This window comes from Rhincodon typus, chromosome 3 (genome assembly GCF_021869965.1).
Source record: "Rhincodon typus isolate 14 chromosome 3, sRhiTyp1.1, whole genome shotgun sequence".
Taxonomy (NCBI): Eukaryota; Metazoa; Chordata; class Chondrichthyes; order Orectolobiformes; family Rhincodontidae; genus Rhincodon; species Rhincodon typus.
Genome location: NC_063334.1, coordinates 13,922,823 through 13,937,855, shown reverse-complemented (window position 1 = coordinate 13,937,855; position 15,033 = coordinate 13,922,823). Strand labels below are relative to the sequence as shown.

Here is a 15,033-nt window from a genome sequence, read left to right as displayed (position 1 = left end):
TATGGTTGGTGCATTTCCTTACTGCTGTTGCCTGTTCCGCTGCTATTGCATAGTGCCACTTCCATGGTTACAGGGTGGCTGGAAACATTCTGCTGACTTTAACCGGGGTAGGGGGGAACGATTGTACTGGTCTTTGGAGGATCATCTCAGACATTTTTCGCTCAGATTGCGCTACATCAGAACAGGCGGAAGCAACAGTCTGAGCTGTCCAACTGATGTGCAACAGCAGGCATTCAGTCTGAACCGCAGTGCTGGAAGCCTGCACACTGTCACCCTGAGACAGGACAGTAGGTTAATGGGCACCAAATTTCCATTCCCTGGGCAAGCACCTCAGCAAGCCTGGTAGTGGGTCAGACAGCAGGCTAGTGGGTTGCTGTGAGACTCTGCAAATTCCTTCAACCATTGCTATCAGCAGTCAGCAGTCAGGAGTTTGCAGTATTTGGTCTAGAGTGTCCATTTGAACCTTAGGTGACTTCTGTTATACTGCAGTGGGATAAGAGGAACCAAATGCTGCAGCATAGGTAGGTTTGCAAATGTGCACATGGAATCAGCCACCACTTGTATCCTCGCTGAAAGGATGGACTCCAAGCTGTGTGTAAAGTGTGTGCCAAACTCGTATCTCTGTGCTCCGTGATAATGCTCAAAGATTTTCACCAATGTATCCAGCATTTTGCTGAGCTTATCCATCAGCCTTTGACAACGAGCACCTAACACTGTGCCCTGACTGCAGGGTTTCTGTGCCCTGTGTCCTGTGTCATGCCACACACAGCTACCTTCTAAACCATGAGCCATGCAAGTATCTGATTTGATGTCTGCAGCTGTGACATTGAATGATGACGTTTCATCACCAGGAGTCTCCTCTTCCTGTTGCACATTGTGCTGCTACACACTGATGATCAGGTTAAACCCCTTTGGTCTGTTAATTAGGATAGACACAGTGGCAGAGTTGTTTTGAATAAATGCAAGAATAATGCTTTCCCCACCAGGAATTTGTAAATCGGAAGATGTTATGGAATGAGAGAAGGAGGACGAGGCAGGAGGCAAAGTCATCTTCACTGCTTTCACCCCATTATCAGCTAATGTTGCTCATGGTTGCACTAATATTGGTCTGCTCTATCGGGGCGAGGGCATGTCTCCCTACCCAGGCCCGCTCGCTCGTTGATGTTGACTATCGTTGTGCATTGCTTTGTCCTGCAAAAGTGACAGCTCTGCATCAGTGAATGAGGTAACACGGTGTGGAGCTGGAGGAACACAGCAGGCCAGGCAACATCAGAGCAGCAGGAAAGCTGATGTTTCGAGTCAGGACCCTTCTTCAGAAATAGGGGAGGGCAAGGGGGCTCTGAAATAAATAGAGACAGGGGGTGCAGGTCGGTAGTGGTGGGGATTGGTCAGTGAGGTGGGAGGAACGGATAGGTGTGAGAGAGATACCCTGAGGTCTTTCTGGAGGGAGGAGGATAACTTCTTCAAGGTAGGCATCGCTAGAAGAGGCTTCGCAGTGGGGTTATAACTCACTCAGAGATAGTAAGAACTGCTGATGCTGGGTTGAATGAGGTGCAATACATGTCTGTTCAATGTGACAGTCATGGTTGAATAGTTAGCAGTGCACACAGTGAGTTGTGAACATATGGTTTGCAGCAGTGCTTTGTTTGAAAATGTACGATGAATGTTTAAATGCAATTGACAGAGATTGTTCATGCAAGAGTAATGAGGATCTGATGCATTGAAGAATATGTGAGGTTAGTTGGCAGGATTTGCAGATGCACTCACTGGCCTTGACCACTCTCGTATGGTCATTAAACTACTTTCAGCACTGCAAAAGATAATAGAGGCTACACATTGACCTGTGCATCTATCTGGTCTTGCTGCTTTCTGTTTGACCACAGAGACTCCTCACTCTGACTGGAAGAGGACATTGCTCCCAGGTCTACATCTGACACCAAGACTTTTGATGTTACTTTGGTAAAGCTTAGAGCTCACACTCTACCTCAAAATCTCTTGGATCAGGCTGACTGCTAGAATAATTTCAAACACCTGTTCTAAATAAAATGTACCTCTCCTTAAGCAGGTGCAGGCTGTTTTTAAGTGGAGCAGGCTACTTTAAATTCATGCTTTCTTCTCATGCCTGCTTTGGCATACAGCCATCAAGCAGTGCACTTAGCATGGGCTGTACATTGTAATCATTGTCAGAAATGGACAACATGAAATTTTCTTGATGCCTGCATCTGAAAGAAGGGACATTGGTTAAAGGGGCACTGCAATCCCTTTGTCTGTTTGCAGCTGTTACTTATTGCATTTTGCCTTTCCGATAACTTATATCACAATATTTTTGAGTTCCATCGTACAGCTCTCTTATAAGCTAATTTTTTGAAAACTTAGAATGCCAAGATCTCTCTTCAGTCTGAATAAATCTTGCAATTTTATCAATTGTGCCTGGTCCCCATTCATACAATGCACAAACAAAAACGGAAATTGCTGGAAAAGCTCAGCAGCTGTGGCAGCATCTGTGGAGAGAAGTCAGAGTTGACAGTTTGGCTACACTAACCTTCCTCAGAACTGATGGTAGCTAGGAAAAAGTTGGTTTATATACAGAAGATATGGGAGGGGATAAGGAGTAAATGATAGGTGGAGACAGAGTCTAAAGAGAAAGAAGCACAGTTGGACAGACAAAGAAGTGGGTAATGATCAGCATAGAAGAATGAATAGCTATTAATAGGGACTATTAGTGGCTAACAACAGGTTGCGTGTAATAGCAGACCATGTGATAACAAGGCCTGGTGTGTGGAGGTTGGGGTAAGAACATGGAGAAGGTGCCTCATGCTCTTAATTGTTGAACTCAATATTGAGTCCAGAAGGCCGTAGAGTCCCCAAGTGGAAAATGAGGTGCCGTTCTTCCAGCTTGTGCTGAGCTTCGCTGGAGCACTGCAGTAAGCTTGAGTCAGAGATGTTGGCCAGGGAACAGGAGGGTGGTGTGTTGAAGTGGCACATCATACAATGCTTAAGCTCTGTGTAGTTACTTCAAGTGAATTGTGTTGAGCTTTTTTTTGTGAAACATGAACGTCCATTCCCCAACAGTTAAGATGCTTCCTACAGAAAGGAAATTGTCTAATTATGTTTAGTTTGAGCAAATTCAAGGAATATTTTTCCACAGAAACAGATATTTCAGATGACAGCTGATATGTTGTCACCTGTGAGGAGAAAAAAACTTTGTGACGTTTTTGAATATATTTCCATTGTCTTATTGTTTTATGTTTACTTTACAGATCCATTACCTCAGGTGGATCACTAGGCTCAACTACACTAAGCCTTATAGAAAGCCAATCAACGTTGAATGTGAAGCAAGAGTGGCCTCATGGTTACCCAATCCTTCCATCACTCCCATCAAACCAAGGTTCTCAGAACGGCAGTGAACTCGGGGATGTGCTGAGTATTCCACCTGGAACTGCCATGTCAAATAACAGCACTTCCAACTCTTTGCCATCCTACCTGTTTGGGAATGAGAACAGCTCTCGTAATTCTGCCCGATCTAACTCTGCCCGATCAAGAAAAAGAGGTCTTTCCACCTCCCCTTTCTCGGACGGCGTTGGAATCGACCTAATTATCCGTACATCTCCCACGTCATTGGTTGCCTACATTAATGGTTCCAGGGGCTCTCCAGCTGATGCTTCCCCCCAGCCTGAAGTGTGTGGGCACTTCCTTGGAGTGAGAGGTAGCTGCATCCCTCAGGCCTACAATGCATCAAGTAAAGAGCGTAATCTCTTTACACTCACTGACATTGAAGCAAGTAATGGCGTGTACCAGAGGATGCAACAGCTGGAGCAGTCTTCCATGCACCCCATGGTGATGAACAACATGGTTGTTCAACAGGGTATCTCAGTGATTGGTAATCAGCAGTATGACGTATTCAAAAATGATCAACTGGATGAATTCTCGTCAGGCATGCAAATTCCTACACTGCCCCAGGGACCTCCACCACCTTACCATGCCCACCAGCACCTCATGCCCCATTCCCAGCCACATGGACAGCCCTCACCACAAGGGACACAGCTGGATGAGGATGGTGAGCCATCGAGAGTGAATGGAAAGCATTGCTGTCGCTGGATAGACTGCAGTGCAATGTATGATGAACAGGAAGAGCTTGTACGGCATATCGAAAAAGCGCATATAGACCAACGTAAAGGAGAGGACTTTACTTGCTTCTGGGCTGGTTGTCCACGCCGATATAAGCCATTTAATGCTCGCTACAAGCTATTGATCCATATGAGAGTGCATTCAGGAGAAAAGCCAAACAAGTGCACGGTAGGTGACAAAGTGAAGTTCTGTGTACCGCTCTTTATTGCTTACAAATCAACACATTTACTGACCCATGACAGTCTAATCTATCTGACCATGTTATGTTTTCCAATTTTGGTTGCTATCTCGATTACTGCAAAGCAAAACCTTCAAAAGTACAAGAATTTAGGCTTTGCTCATTAAGTATGATGGAATGCAACAGTTTTCGTAATTTTTCTGGGTATATCAAATGGACCAGCACTGATGCAAATAGAAAAATCACAACTGTAATGCAAACAGAACAGCACCGATGTTTTTACTTCAGTAGGGATTAACATTCCAACTGATTTCTTTTGTAAAGCAGTAGTTAGGAATACGAAGCCAAGCTTGAACATTCAGTTTTATTATCTCTAATACTGCTTCGTAAAATCGTGCAGTAGCCTGGTTACTAACAACAGTGGACATTATTTATTCAATAGGGAAATAAAATGGCAAGATTGCACAATAACATTGTTTTTAAAGTTAAAGGATAAGCAGGAGAGGAGGAAGTCCATTTACACTGTAAAATGCCATTTAGTTATGGAATATAGGTTTTTAAACTGTCACATTATTGAGTCCCATTTTAACCACTTCATTATAAGAGAACTCTGAGTGGAAGGTAAACATTTCACTTAGGGATGGGAAAATATCAGCAGAGGAGCTCTCATTAGAATGATAATAAGTGAATCAAAGCAACAGATACAAAAGAGGATAATAAAACAAACAAAAAGCACATGCTGAAGGTCTAAAACAAAAACAGAAATTGCTGCAGAAACTCAGCAGGTCCAGCAGCATCTGTGGAGAAAAAGCAGAATTAATGTTTTGAGTCCAGAATTTGAGTTCTGAAGAAGGATCACAGGACTCAAAATGTTAACTGTATTTCTCCACAGATGCTGCTAGACCTGCTGAGTTTCTCCAGCAGTTTCTGTTTTTGCTTCAGATCCAAAAGACGAGGTAGTGCGATGTGTTTTCTGCTGTTGTGTTCATGTTCCAAGTTGATGCAAGACAAATAATAAACACAATGACCTGTACATTGACTCGCCTTTTAGTTTTACGATTTACACCATAGTTATATTGTTAATGATCAAAGAGCTGGCATTATGCCATTGATCAATATATGTGTGCCATTGATCAATATATGTGTAACATTGATTTGAAACTACTCAAGTGAAATAGAAATTATTTTGATAAATCATTTAGAAGCAATTGAAGGGAAAACATCAACAAAGAGGTTGGAATATTAGAAAACAGCAAGAGTACAGAAATGATATAAAACTCGGTGTGATTTTGAAAATAGTTTTGGAATACAGGGTTATGAGGAGAGAATCCTGCAAAAGGCATTTTTTTTTTTTAAAAATCCCCTGATGTTCAAAATGAATTGTTGAGAATTTGTTGGTTGAATTTGTGAATTTTTCAGTTCTGAGAAACTATATGGATGGGTTGTGATGAATATTTATAAATATCATGACCCACGGATAACCAGACCTGATAGTTTGCAGTCTGCTATTGAGTTTTGTTCGTTACTGTTACAAAGCTCTGCAAGTCAAGTTAGTAAGTGATAAAGGCTAGATGCAAATGTTAATTTGAGACAGGAATGAAACAACGATACAAGTTTGAAATGGTTGCAGTGAAATTAACATGCCATAGTACTGTTTAAGGCCCATCTGTTCTCACTTGTGTTGCTGCCTCTGTATAATGGCCGGGTTGCTCCGAGTTGGGACAGTGACACTTGGATTGCTGCTGGAGTCGGAAATTTCTCCCAACTCCACAATGCTGCACATTTCTTCCAGGATTTTCTGATCTCAAGCTGCCAGAGAAATGTGCAGTATAGTATCCCTTGGGAACTCCTTTGGGGTGGAGTAGAGTCAGGGGATGGCAGGACATCATTCATATTAACAGCACTAGGTGTCAGATGATAAGTTTAAAGATCCAGTTATTAAATGGATGAGTAGGTGACTGGGTGAGTTATTAAAGTGGGTAACTGAATGAGGTAAGGTGGCTCAGATTGGTAGGGTTAGTAGATCGGAGGGTGTGTAGGTGAGGAGGCATGGAGCGGAGTAGGCTGGAGGCATGGAGCGGAGTAGGCTGGAGGCATGGAGCGTAGTAGGCTAGAGGCATGGAGCGGAGTAGGCTAGAGGCATGGAGCAGAGTAGGCGAGAGGCATGGAGCAGAGTAGGGACAGAAGTTGGACTAGGAACCAGTGCAGTGGCTAGTGAGGCCAGTCAGACCATGTGTGAAAACCCTCTGCGCTGATCTACTGCAATGTAATGTTTATCTGTAATCTGTTTATCTGACTGTAATGTTTATCCTTTTAACTTTATTTCTTATTTTCTAACTTATACTATGAATCACTGTAAGGTGATATAACTTTTTAAAAATGTATTTGTCTATGTTGTATCTAAGATTTGTACCTAAGTACTTTGTATCGAAGATAGCGTCGTGAGGGGCGACATTATAAACCTTTCAGTGTGCTCCTGTACTTCTGTACTTGAGTACACATGCCAATAAACTTACTTCTAATTCTAATTCTAGGTTGGGTGAAGTGGGTTAGGGGAGTTCAGTGTAGAGATAAGTATGTGAGTGGATATTTAGTCAGGGTGTGGTTAGGTGGTCATGAAGGACAGTGAATTGGTGGAGGTGGGGGGAGCATGTGCGGAGGGAGGGAATAGTTGGTCACCGCCTGGTGGTGGAGTGTGTAATCTGATGGGTGGGAAAGAGCAGTCAGATCGGAGAGGGGGGAGGTAGTAGGTTCAGGCTGGCAGTGGTAGTAAGGGATAGATTTCTGGTCAGGAGGAGGGTGGGTGGTCAGGAGAATTAGTGGGGTTAGTGGATAGTCGGGTCTAGTTGGGGGAGGTCATAGCTGGGGTTTCAGCTGGCCAGGCTGTGACAAGGGGTAGAAGGGCCAGGTCAAGGTTGGAGGTGAGCTGTACCTAGGCATCTTTGTACCTAACATGGTGCCGAAAGTGGCGACTTGTAAACTTTTCACTGTACTCATCTGAGTACATGGGACAATAAAGCTAATTCATTCATTAATTCATTTATTCATTCATAGTTAGTGGTTGGGCAGTGGTGAAAAGTCAAGTTGGGTCAGAGGAATAGTTGGGTTGAGTAACAGTTGGGTTAGTTGGGTTGGGGAGTTAGTCAATAGTGTAGTGGTGGTGGGAGGTTAGGCAGGCCACACTGGGAAGAGTAGTTAGGTCAGGTTCATGATGTAGTTGGATCAGCTCGGGAGGTTAGTCAGCTTGGGTTGATAGTCAGCATTTCAGTGGATTCATGCAAGGGGTAATTGTGGTGGTTGTAGAGGAAGGTTTCACTTGTATAGTTACTAGGTTTGAATCTGTCTAACATTTCCTAGGTAGCTACCCAAATAAGTAGCACAGGAACGGTCTAAAGTCTCCAACTCTGGATCAGGACTGGAAGCTTTTTATGGAGGTCCCAGGAAGTTGGAAGTTTAAAAGTTGAAGGTCAATTCCCCTGTACATTGAATCAGAGATAGCAGGAACTGCAGATGCTGGAGAATCCGAGACAACAAGGTGCAGAGCTGGATGAACACAGCAGGCTAAGCAGCATCATAGAAGCAGAAAGGCTGACATTTCGGGACCCCCATCTCCTACATACTAACCTCATCCCGCCCCCTTGACCTGTCCGTCCTCCCTGGACTGACCTATCCCCTCCCTAACTCCCCACCTACACTCACCTTTACTGGCTCCATCCCCGCCTCTTCGACCTGTCTGTTTCCTCTCCACCTATCTTCTCCTCTATCCATCTTCTATCCGCCTCCCCGTCTCTCCCTATTTATTTCAGAACCCCCTTCCCCTCCCCCATTTCTGTTGAAGGGTCTAGGCCCGAAACGTCAGCCTTTCTGCTCCTTGTTGTCTCCCATGTACATTCACATGTTAGGACATCCACAGAATGCGAACACACATCTTACATTTTTTTCCGAAGAAGGGTCTAGGCCCGAAACGTCAGCCTTCCTGCTCCTCCAATGCTGCTTGGCCTGCTGTGTTCATCCAGCTCTACACCTTGTTATCTCTCACATTATATGTTCAACTCCCAAAGATCCAGAGATTGGAAGATTTGACTGGGTGTGAAGATTACGGAGATGACCCTGTCATGATGTGACACCATATAGTCCAACTTTAGGGTCCAATTTTCATTGTCTGAATCGAGTTGAAGTGGTGGTAGATGACAAAGAAAAGGCACCAACATTTTGTGTGATGATATTCTGACTTCATTCCTGATCCCGCTGTTTGAGGTGGGGCAGGGTTAGGGGAGGGCCGAAAAGTACAATTACCTACATTATTAACTGACGTATCTAGAAATTTTTGCAGCGTCTTTCCAGCTCAGCTTCTAAGATTTCAGTTTTGAATTGGGCAGGTGTTAGGAGTTGTGAAGGTGAACAGCTTCAGCCTGTCAGGAACAGGATCAGCCCTGCGAAAGTAAGTGTTATTTAATTGAAACAAGTGGAAGTCTTGAAGGAAGTCCATTCCACAGCAATGAAATTTTAATTGCATTTATACTTCTCCTACTTGTCTGTATCTCAGGCTTTTGTACCTAGGTATCTTTGTACCTAGGCACCATTATACACTTTTCACTGTACTCCTGTACTTCTGTTCTTGAGGACACGTGACAATAAAATCTAAAATCTAACATCTGCCCTACCTGTCCTTACATTCCAGTTCTCCATTTCCCTTGGTCAACATGAAATATATTTTCATTTTCTTGCAACAAGCATATTTGGCAGCTGCAGCAATGGCTACTGAGTTGGACCAGAATGTGGCCTCCACTAAAGTCGGTAGCCTGTCCTGTTTCCTGTCAAGGGCTGGATTGTGACTGGAAAAGTATTTGCTTCTCACATCCCACCTTCTCAACTAAAATCCGATACTAGATTCATATATCAAGAATTTAATGTTCTCCAATTTCATTGTACAAGCAAACATCCAGAAGGTGAGACGTACTTGAATACTGCATATGTTAGGATTGCTGGCAAAACTTCAATTCAACCCACAGATTTTCTTCCATTTCCTTTCGAGTGATGTATGATGGAAAATGCAAATGCCACAAATATTTTCTGAAACGATCAATTGTCATTTAATCCAAATCTTTATTTGCAATTATTCCAGAATAGCAATAAAGAATTTGCTTGAAGGTTTATGTTATTGGAACTGAGACGTCATGTGCAGCAACAGTATTAAAAAAACAAGGAAAAATTGTCCTGTATCATGTGATGTCAGCAGTTCAGATTTAGTGTGACATTATTTATTTGGTTACCTCCTTTTAAAATACCAAATATCATTCTCACAAACCTTGACATGAATAAATAGTTATTCTCGTGCTACCCCAGAAATGTTCTATAACATTAGCCCCGAAGAGTGTACTGCATTATGATAAGCCCCATCATCAACAGTGCCATTGAGAGACATTTACTAACCACTTACTCACTAATGTATAGATTGATTCTACCAGGATCACTGCACTCCAGACCTCATTGCAGCTTTAGTAGATATGCAGACACAAGCTGAATTGCAAAGTGAAGTGACAGAAATTACCCATGTCAATAAGGCAGCACTTGACTGAGTACGGCAAAATGTTGTTTGAGTGATATTGAACTCATCGTGTCATAGAGATGTACAGCATACTGGGAGGCTGACTAGGCTGGGGCTATATTCTCTGTAGCATCGGAGGCTGAGGGGTGACCATATACAGCTTTATAAAATCATGAGGGGCATGGATAGGGTAAGTAGTCAAAGTCTTTTTCTCAGGGTAGGGGAGTCCAAAACTAGACAGCATAGGTTTAAGGTGAGAGAGGAAAGATTTAAAAGGGACCTTTCACGCAGACGGTGGTGCGTGAATGGAATGAGCTGCCAGAGGACTTGGTGGAGGCTGGTACATTTACAACATTTAAAAGGCATCTGGATGAGTAGATGAACAGGAAGGGTTTAGAGGGATGTAGGCCAAGTGCTGGCAAACAGGGCTAGATTAATTTAGGATGTCTCTGTAGGAACTATGAGGGAAATCCTCCAGCGGCTGCAGTCATATGTAACATGGGCGATTCTCAAGTGCATTCGTGTATCAGGACTTCCATTGAGTGCTATGTAACACAATCATGTGTAACACAAAAGAGGAGAGTTGTGGTTGTTGAGAGACAGTCCTATCAGCCCAAGGACACTTCTGCAGGAGTACCTCAGAGCTGTGTCTGACACCCAGCCATCATCAGCTCAGTCAATAATTTTCTCCCCATCCTGAGATCAGGAATGGAACACTTTGCTCTCGATTGCAAATATTCGGTCCCAATATTTATTCCCAGGCAATAAAGCAGTGCATGTACATTTGCAGCAAAATCTAAGCAACATCCATGCTTTAGTACATATCTGGCAAGTAATATTTGCATTACACAAGTACCAGAAAATGACCAGTTTTGATGAGATATAGGTTAAGTACATTCAATGCTTAACATTACCATTGTGGAGCCCTTTACCATCAATATCTTGAATACTGCATTTGGTCAGAAGCATTACACATAAATGGTATGTTTGGTACTTTAGTGATCAGGTGCTCTGCAGTGAGTGTTTTACCTTATGATGCTGAAAAGCAGCATAACAATTTAAAAGTATACAGGAGTGATGGACTTTTCTCCACTTGTTTGGATGGGTGTGTGATTGCATCTTCACACCAGCCAGCATAAAGCAGGCTGCTCTATTGCATCTTCACACCAGCCAGCATAAAGCAGGCTGCTCTATTGCATCTTCTCTACTCAACTCCAGCCCTGGTTTGCCCTGGCTGCTGTGTGCACTACTGTCACAGGATGCATTGTAGCAACACACCAGGGCATTCTTGATAGTACTTTCCAAATCAGTGACCAAATCCAGGCATAAGAACACCAAGTTTTCCTAAAAGGCACATAACATCTTGATTTGAATAAGTATTGTCATTTCTAGAAATTCAGCAGGTCTGGCAACAACTGTGGAGAGAAAGCAGAGTTAACATTTCAGGTCCAGTGACTCTTCTTTGGAAGTGTTCTGAAGAATCATAGAATCACTACAATATGGAAAGAGGTCATTCAGCCCTTTGAGTCTTCATTGACTCTCTGAAGAGCATCCCACCCTATCCCCATAAGTCTGCATCTATCATGGCTAACTCACTTATCCTGCACATCCCTGGACACTGCAGGGCCAATCCACCTAACCTGCACATCTTTAAACTGTGGGAGGAAACAGGAGTATCTGGAGGAAACCCACGCAGACACTGGAAGAATGTGCAAACTCCACACAGACTGTCACCTGAGGGTGGAATTGAACCCGGGTCCCGGCACTGTGAGGCAGCAGTACTAACCACTGAGCCACAGTGCCACCCTAAAGAAGGGCCACTGGACCTGAAATGTTAACTCTGCTTTCTTCTCCACAGATGCTGCCAGACCTGCTGAGTTTCTCGAACACTTTCTGTTTTTGTTTAAGATTTCCAGCATCCACCTTTCTCTGTTGATCGCACTCTCTATGTTGTTGTTGGTTGGAAATCATAGTATCACTTACCAAACAAATCCAAGGGAGCACCTTTACTACGTGGATTGCGGTGGTTCAAGAAAAAAGGCCCACCATCAACGTTTCAGAGTGATAGGTAATAAATACCAGCATTACAATTGAAGTCACATCTTCAGAATGAATGTGAAAATGCCTACCATCACAGCCCCTAAGGAATATTACGCTGTTATTATTAAAGCTTGAAGCATTTGAAGCAGCTTAGTTCTGTGGGCATAAATACAGCAATGTGCAGTTGAGAAACTCCAAATTTGGTTCCTTTTTTTCACTCTTAGTCTTGTTGGTCTTAAAAACCCAGGTATTAGATAGCAAAAGACAAAATTATATCCACAGTGCCACCCACTCTTCATCTGTATGTTAAAACTGGCATAAAAATTAAATAAATTAAACATTCTTCTGAAGTGCCCTGTCAGATTTTAGTTCTTCAGTTATTTCTAATATCTCTGGCACTGGTAACATTGCACAGCCAGAAGCAACATTTGCTCATGATTTGAATTAGAGTTGAGTTCTTCTAATGACATTTTATCAGTCATGAGAGCCATGTTTAGTAAATCTGAATGCAATCTATTTTTTAGCCCATATGGATAGAATTATACGCCTCTCTCAGGTTTTTTTTTCTCTATATTGTGTTACCCTCTTCATTGAAATATGAGGCTTTTGTAAGTGGCTATCGAGTAAGGCAACCAATATAATACAGTTCCAGGAAACAGAATTTCACAGTCTGAGCTCAATTTACATTGCCAATGAGATTTCATATAGTTTGATCAGGGTAACTTCAGTTCCATGCCTGATTGAAGCATTTTGATCTAGATTTAAAACTGTAACTCCAAAAGAAAGCAAAAGTCCGCTTGCTAATACCAATGTTTTTGAGTCACATAAAGTGACAAAATTAAGTTTCCTCAGATTAAGTTGATGTTATGGCTTACTATCATTTCAAATAAACATGATGAATAGTAACATCTCCACTACTGGTAGGTGAAAACAAAAACATGATGTTTTCTAACATCTGGAGAAGTTTAGCCATGTCAGAGAAGAAACATCGCTGAAACATTGGCATGTATCCCATGAGGCATCTGGTATATCAAACTCTTAACAGGTATGATAGAAGTATGATCTTCAGAAATGTTTGAATGACATTTGCTCGAAGGATGAGAAAGAAAAAAAAAGTTAAACAGAGGGAAAAAATCCTCTCCAGATGTCCTTCTGGCAACAGTCAGTAAGAATACCTGCCAGAAACTATTTTACTTCAGAAAGCATAATTTAAGATCTGTCATTCAGTAATTTTAATTTCATTTCCCAAGAGGTGGCATATGATATAACATACCTGAGCAACTGGCCTTGTTTTATGCTATGCTTTTCGAGGAAAATCAGAAACAGATTTTGTTTTATTTTGGGAAAAAAAAACAGTTCCCCTGTGTTAGAGAAACATTGATGGTTTGTTTCAGGAAGACCAGTAGATTTTAAAGGAATATTGTTATCATGGAAAAGAACAAGGTGTAGAAATCCATCTCAAGTGTCTACATAAAATGGTGGTGTCATGTTGCATACCTGTTACATACCTTGCTAGACATTCAGTTCTGTTTACTTCAAAGGAGCTGAATGGAGGGATAACAGGCAGCTGAAGTGATAGTGTTTTTGAGAGCAGACACTACCACCCAAGATGAATTCCCATCACCAGTTGTTTGACAAATCAAACTGTTTAGTAATAGAAAGCAAGTATAATAGCTGGACTTTATTGTTTGTTAAATTGAAAATTGACACAGTGACACAATGATATAAAAACCAAAAGAACTGAGGATGCTGTAAATCAGAAACAAAAACAGAAGTTGCAAGAAAAGCTCAGCAGGTCTGACAGCATCTGTGAAGAGAAATCAGAGTTAACGTTTCAGATCTGGTGACAGGAAGGTTCACCAGACCCAAAACGTTAACTCTGATTTCCCTTCACAGATGCTGCCAGACTTGCTGAGCCTTTCCAGAACTTCTGTTTTTGTTTCTGACACAATGATATGTTTAACATGAATTTAGCATTGCGTATTTGCAAATTTGATTTGTACACCTTAGATTGAAAGGATTTTTTTGACTTAATACAACCAATTGTTTTTTCACTGTTTCACAGAATTGTAATGTGGTGAAAATGTGATTTCAACAGCAGATTGAATGACATTTGTTGAAAGAATGGAGCAAAATGACCCGATGTAAATTGTTAATTGTTTTCTGAGTGAATTAAGCTGTAGGGTAGTAAACACAAAATAAATAATTTAGACAGGCTTATAGCAACTCAGTGATGTATCAAATTATTTTCATTTCACTGTAAACTATTAACCAAATATGATTCTGTGCTTCTTTCACAAATTACTTTTATTTTGAATAAGTTACTTTAGAAATCCCCTTTTTACTTGGTCCTTTACTCACTTTTGTTGCACATTCTACATAAATGGATATTTTATACACATTCGTCGAAGGAAGAGTAGGGTCCCATTTTCCCAATGCAAATCAGATCAGAGCTGAGGTGAGACAATATAAAAAAACAATGGTTCCTGAGATAACAAGGTGTAGAGCTGGATGATCACAGCAGGCCAAGTAGCATCAGAGGAGCAGGAAGGCTGACGTTTCAGGTCTGGACCCTTCTTCAGAAATGGGGGAGGGGAAGGGGATTCTGAAATAAATAGGGAGAGAGGGGGAGGCGGATGGAAGATGGATAAAGGAGAAGATAGGTGGAAAGGAGACAGACAGGTCAAAGAGGCGGGGATGGAACCAGTAAAGGTGAGTGTAGGTGGGGAGTTAGGGTGGGGATAGGTCAGTCCAGGGAGGACGGTTCCTGACTCTGCTAATTTTTCCAAGGAAGGGGAGAGCAGAGTGTGGGCAGGAAAGCTAAGTCATCCTCCTTGCTAAACAGGTGAATCAAAGTCAAAGTTCATATTCTGACGCTATAGTAATTCATAGAGGTGGGTGCCTGTTGTCAATTCCTGAAGCTGACCAGCCTGAATCTGATGGGTGACAGGACAGTTCAGAAACTGTTCTGTTTAATATACACTGAGCTACAATAAAACTTTTACAATCAGTCTTTCACAACCCTATCCATGGTCTGAAATATTTTAAATAAAAACCAAAAGAACTGCGGATGCTGTAAATCAGGAACAAAAACAAAGTTGCTGGAAAAGCTCAGCAGGTCTGGCAGCATCTGTGAAGG

General features: G+C 42.1%; 1 protein-coding gene across 1 annotated transcript in view; it reads left to right on the top strand.

The window, feature by feature from the left end:
• Nucleotides 1-15,033, top strand: part of glis3 (GLIS family zinc finger 3) — a 505,011-nt gene that overhangs the window by 137,989 nt on the left and 351,989 nt on the right. The window contains exon 3 of the mRNA XM_048619931.1: nucleotides 3,261-4,296. Coding sequence (XP_048475888.1) covers nucleotides 3,261-4,296 — 1,036 coding nt within the window. The remainder of the gene's footprint in view (nucleotides 1-3,260; nucleotides 4,297-15,033) is intronic.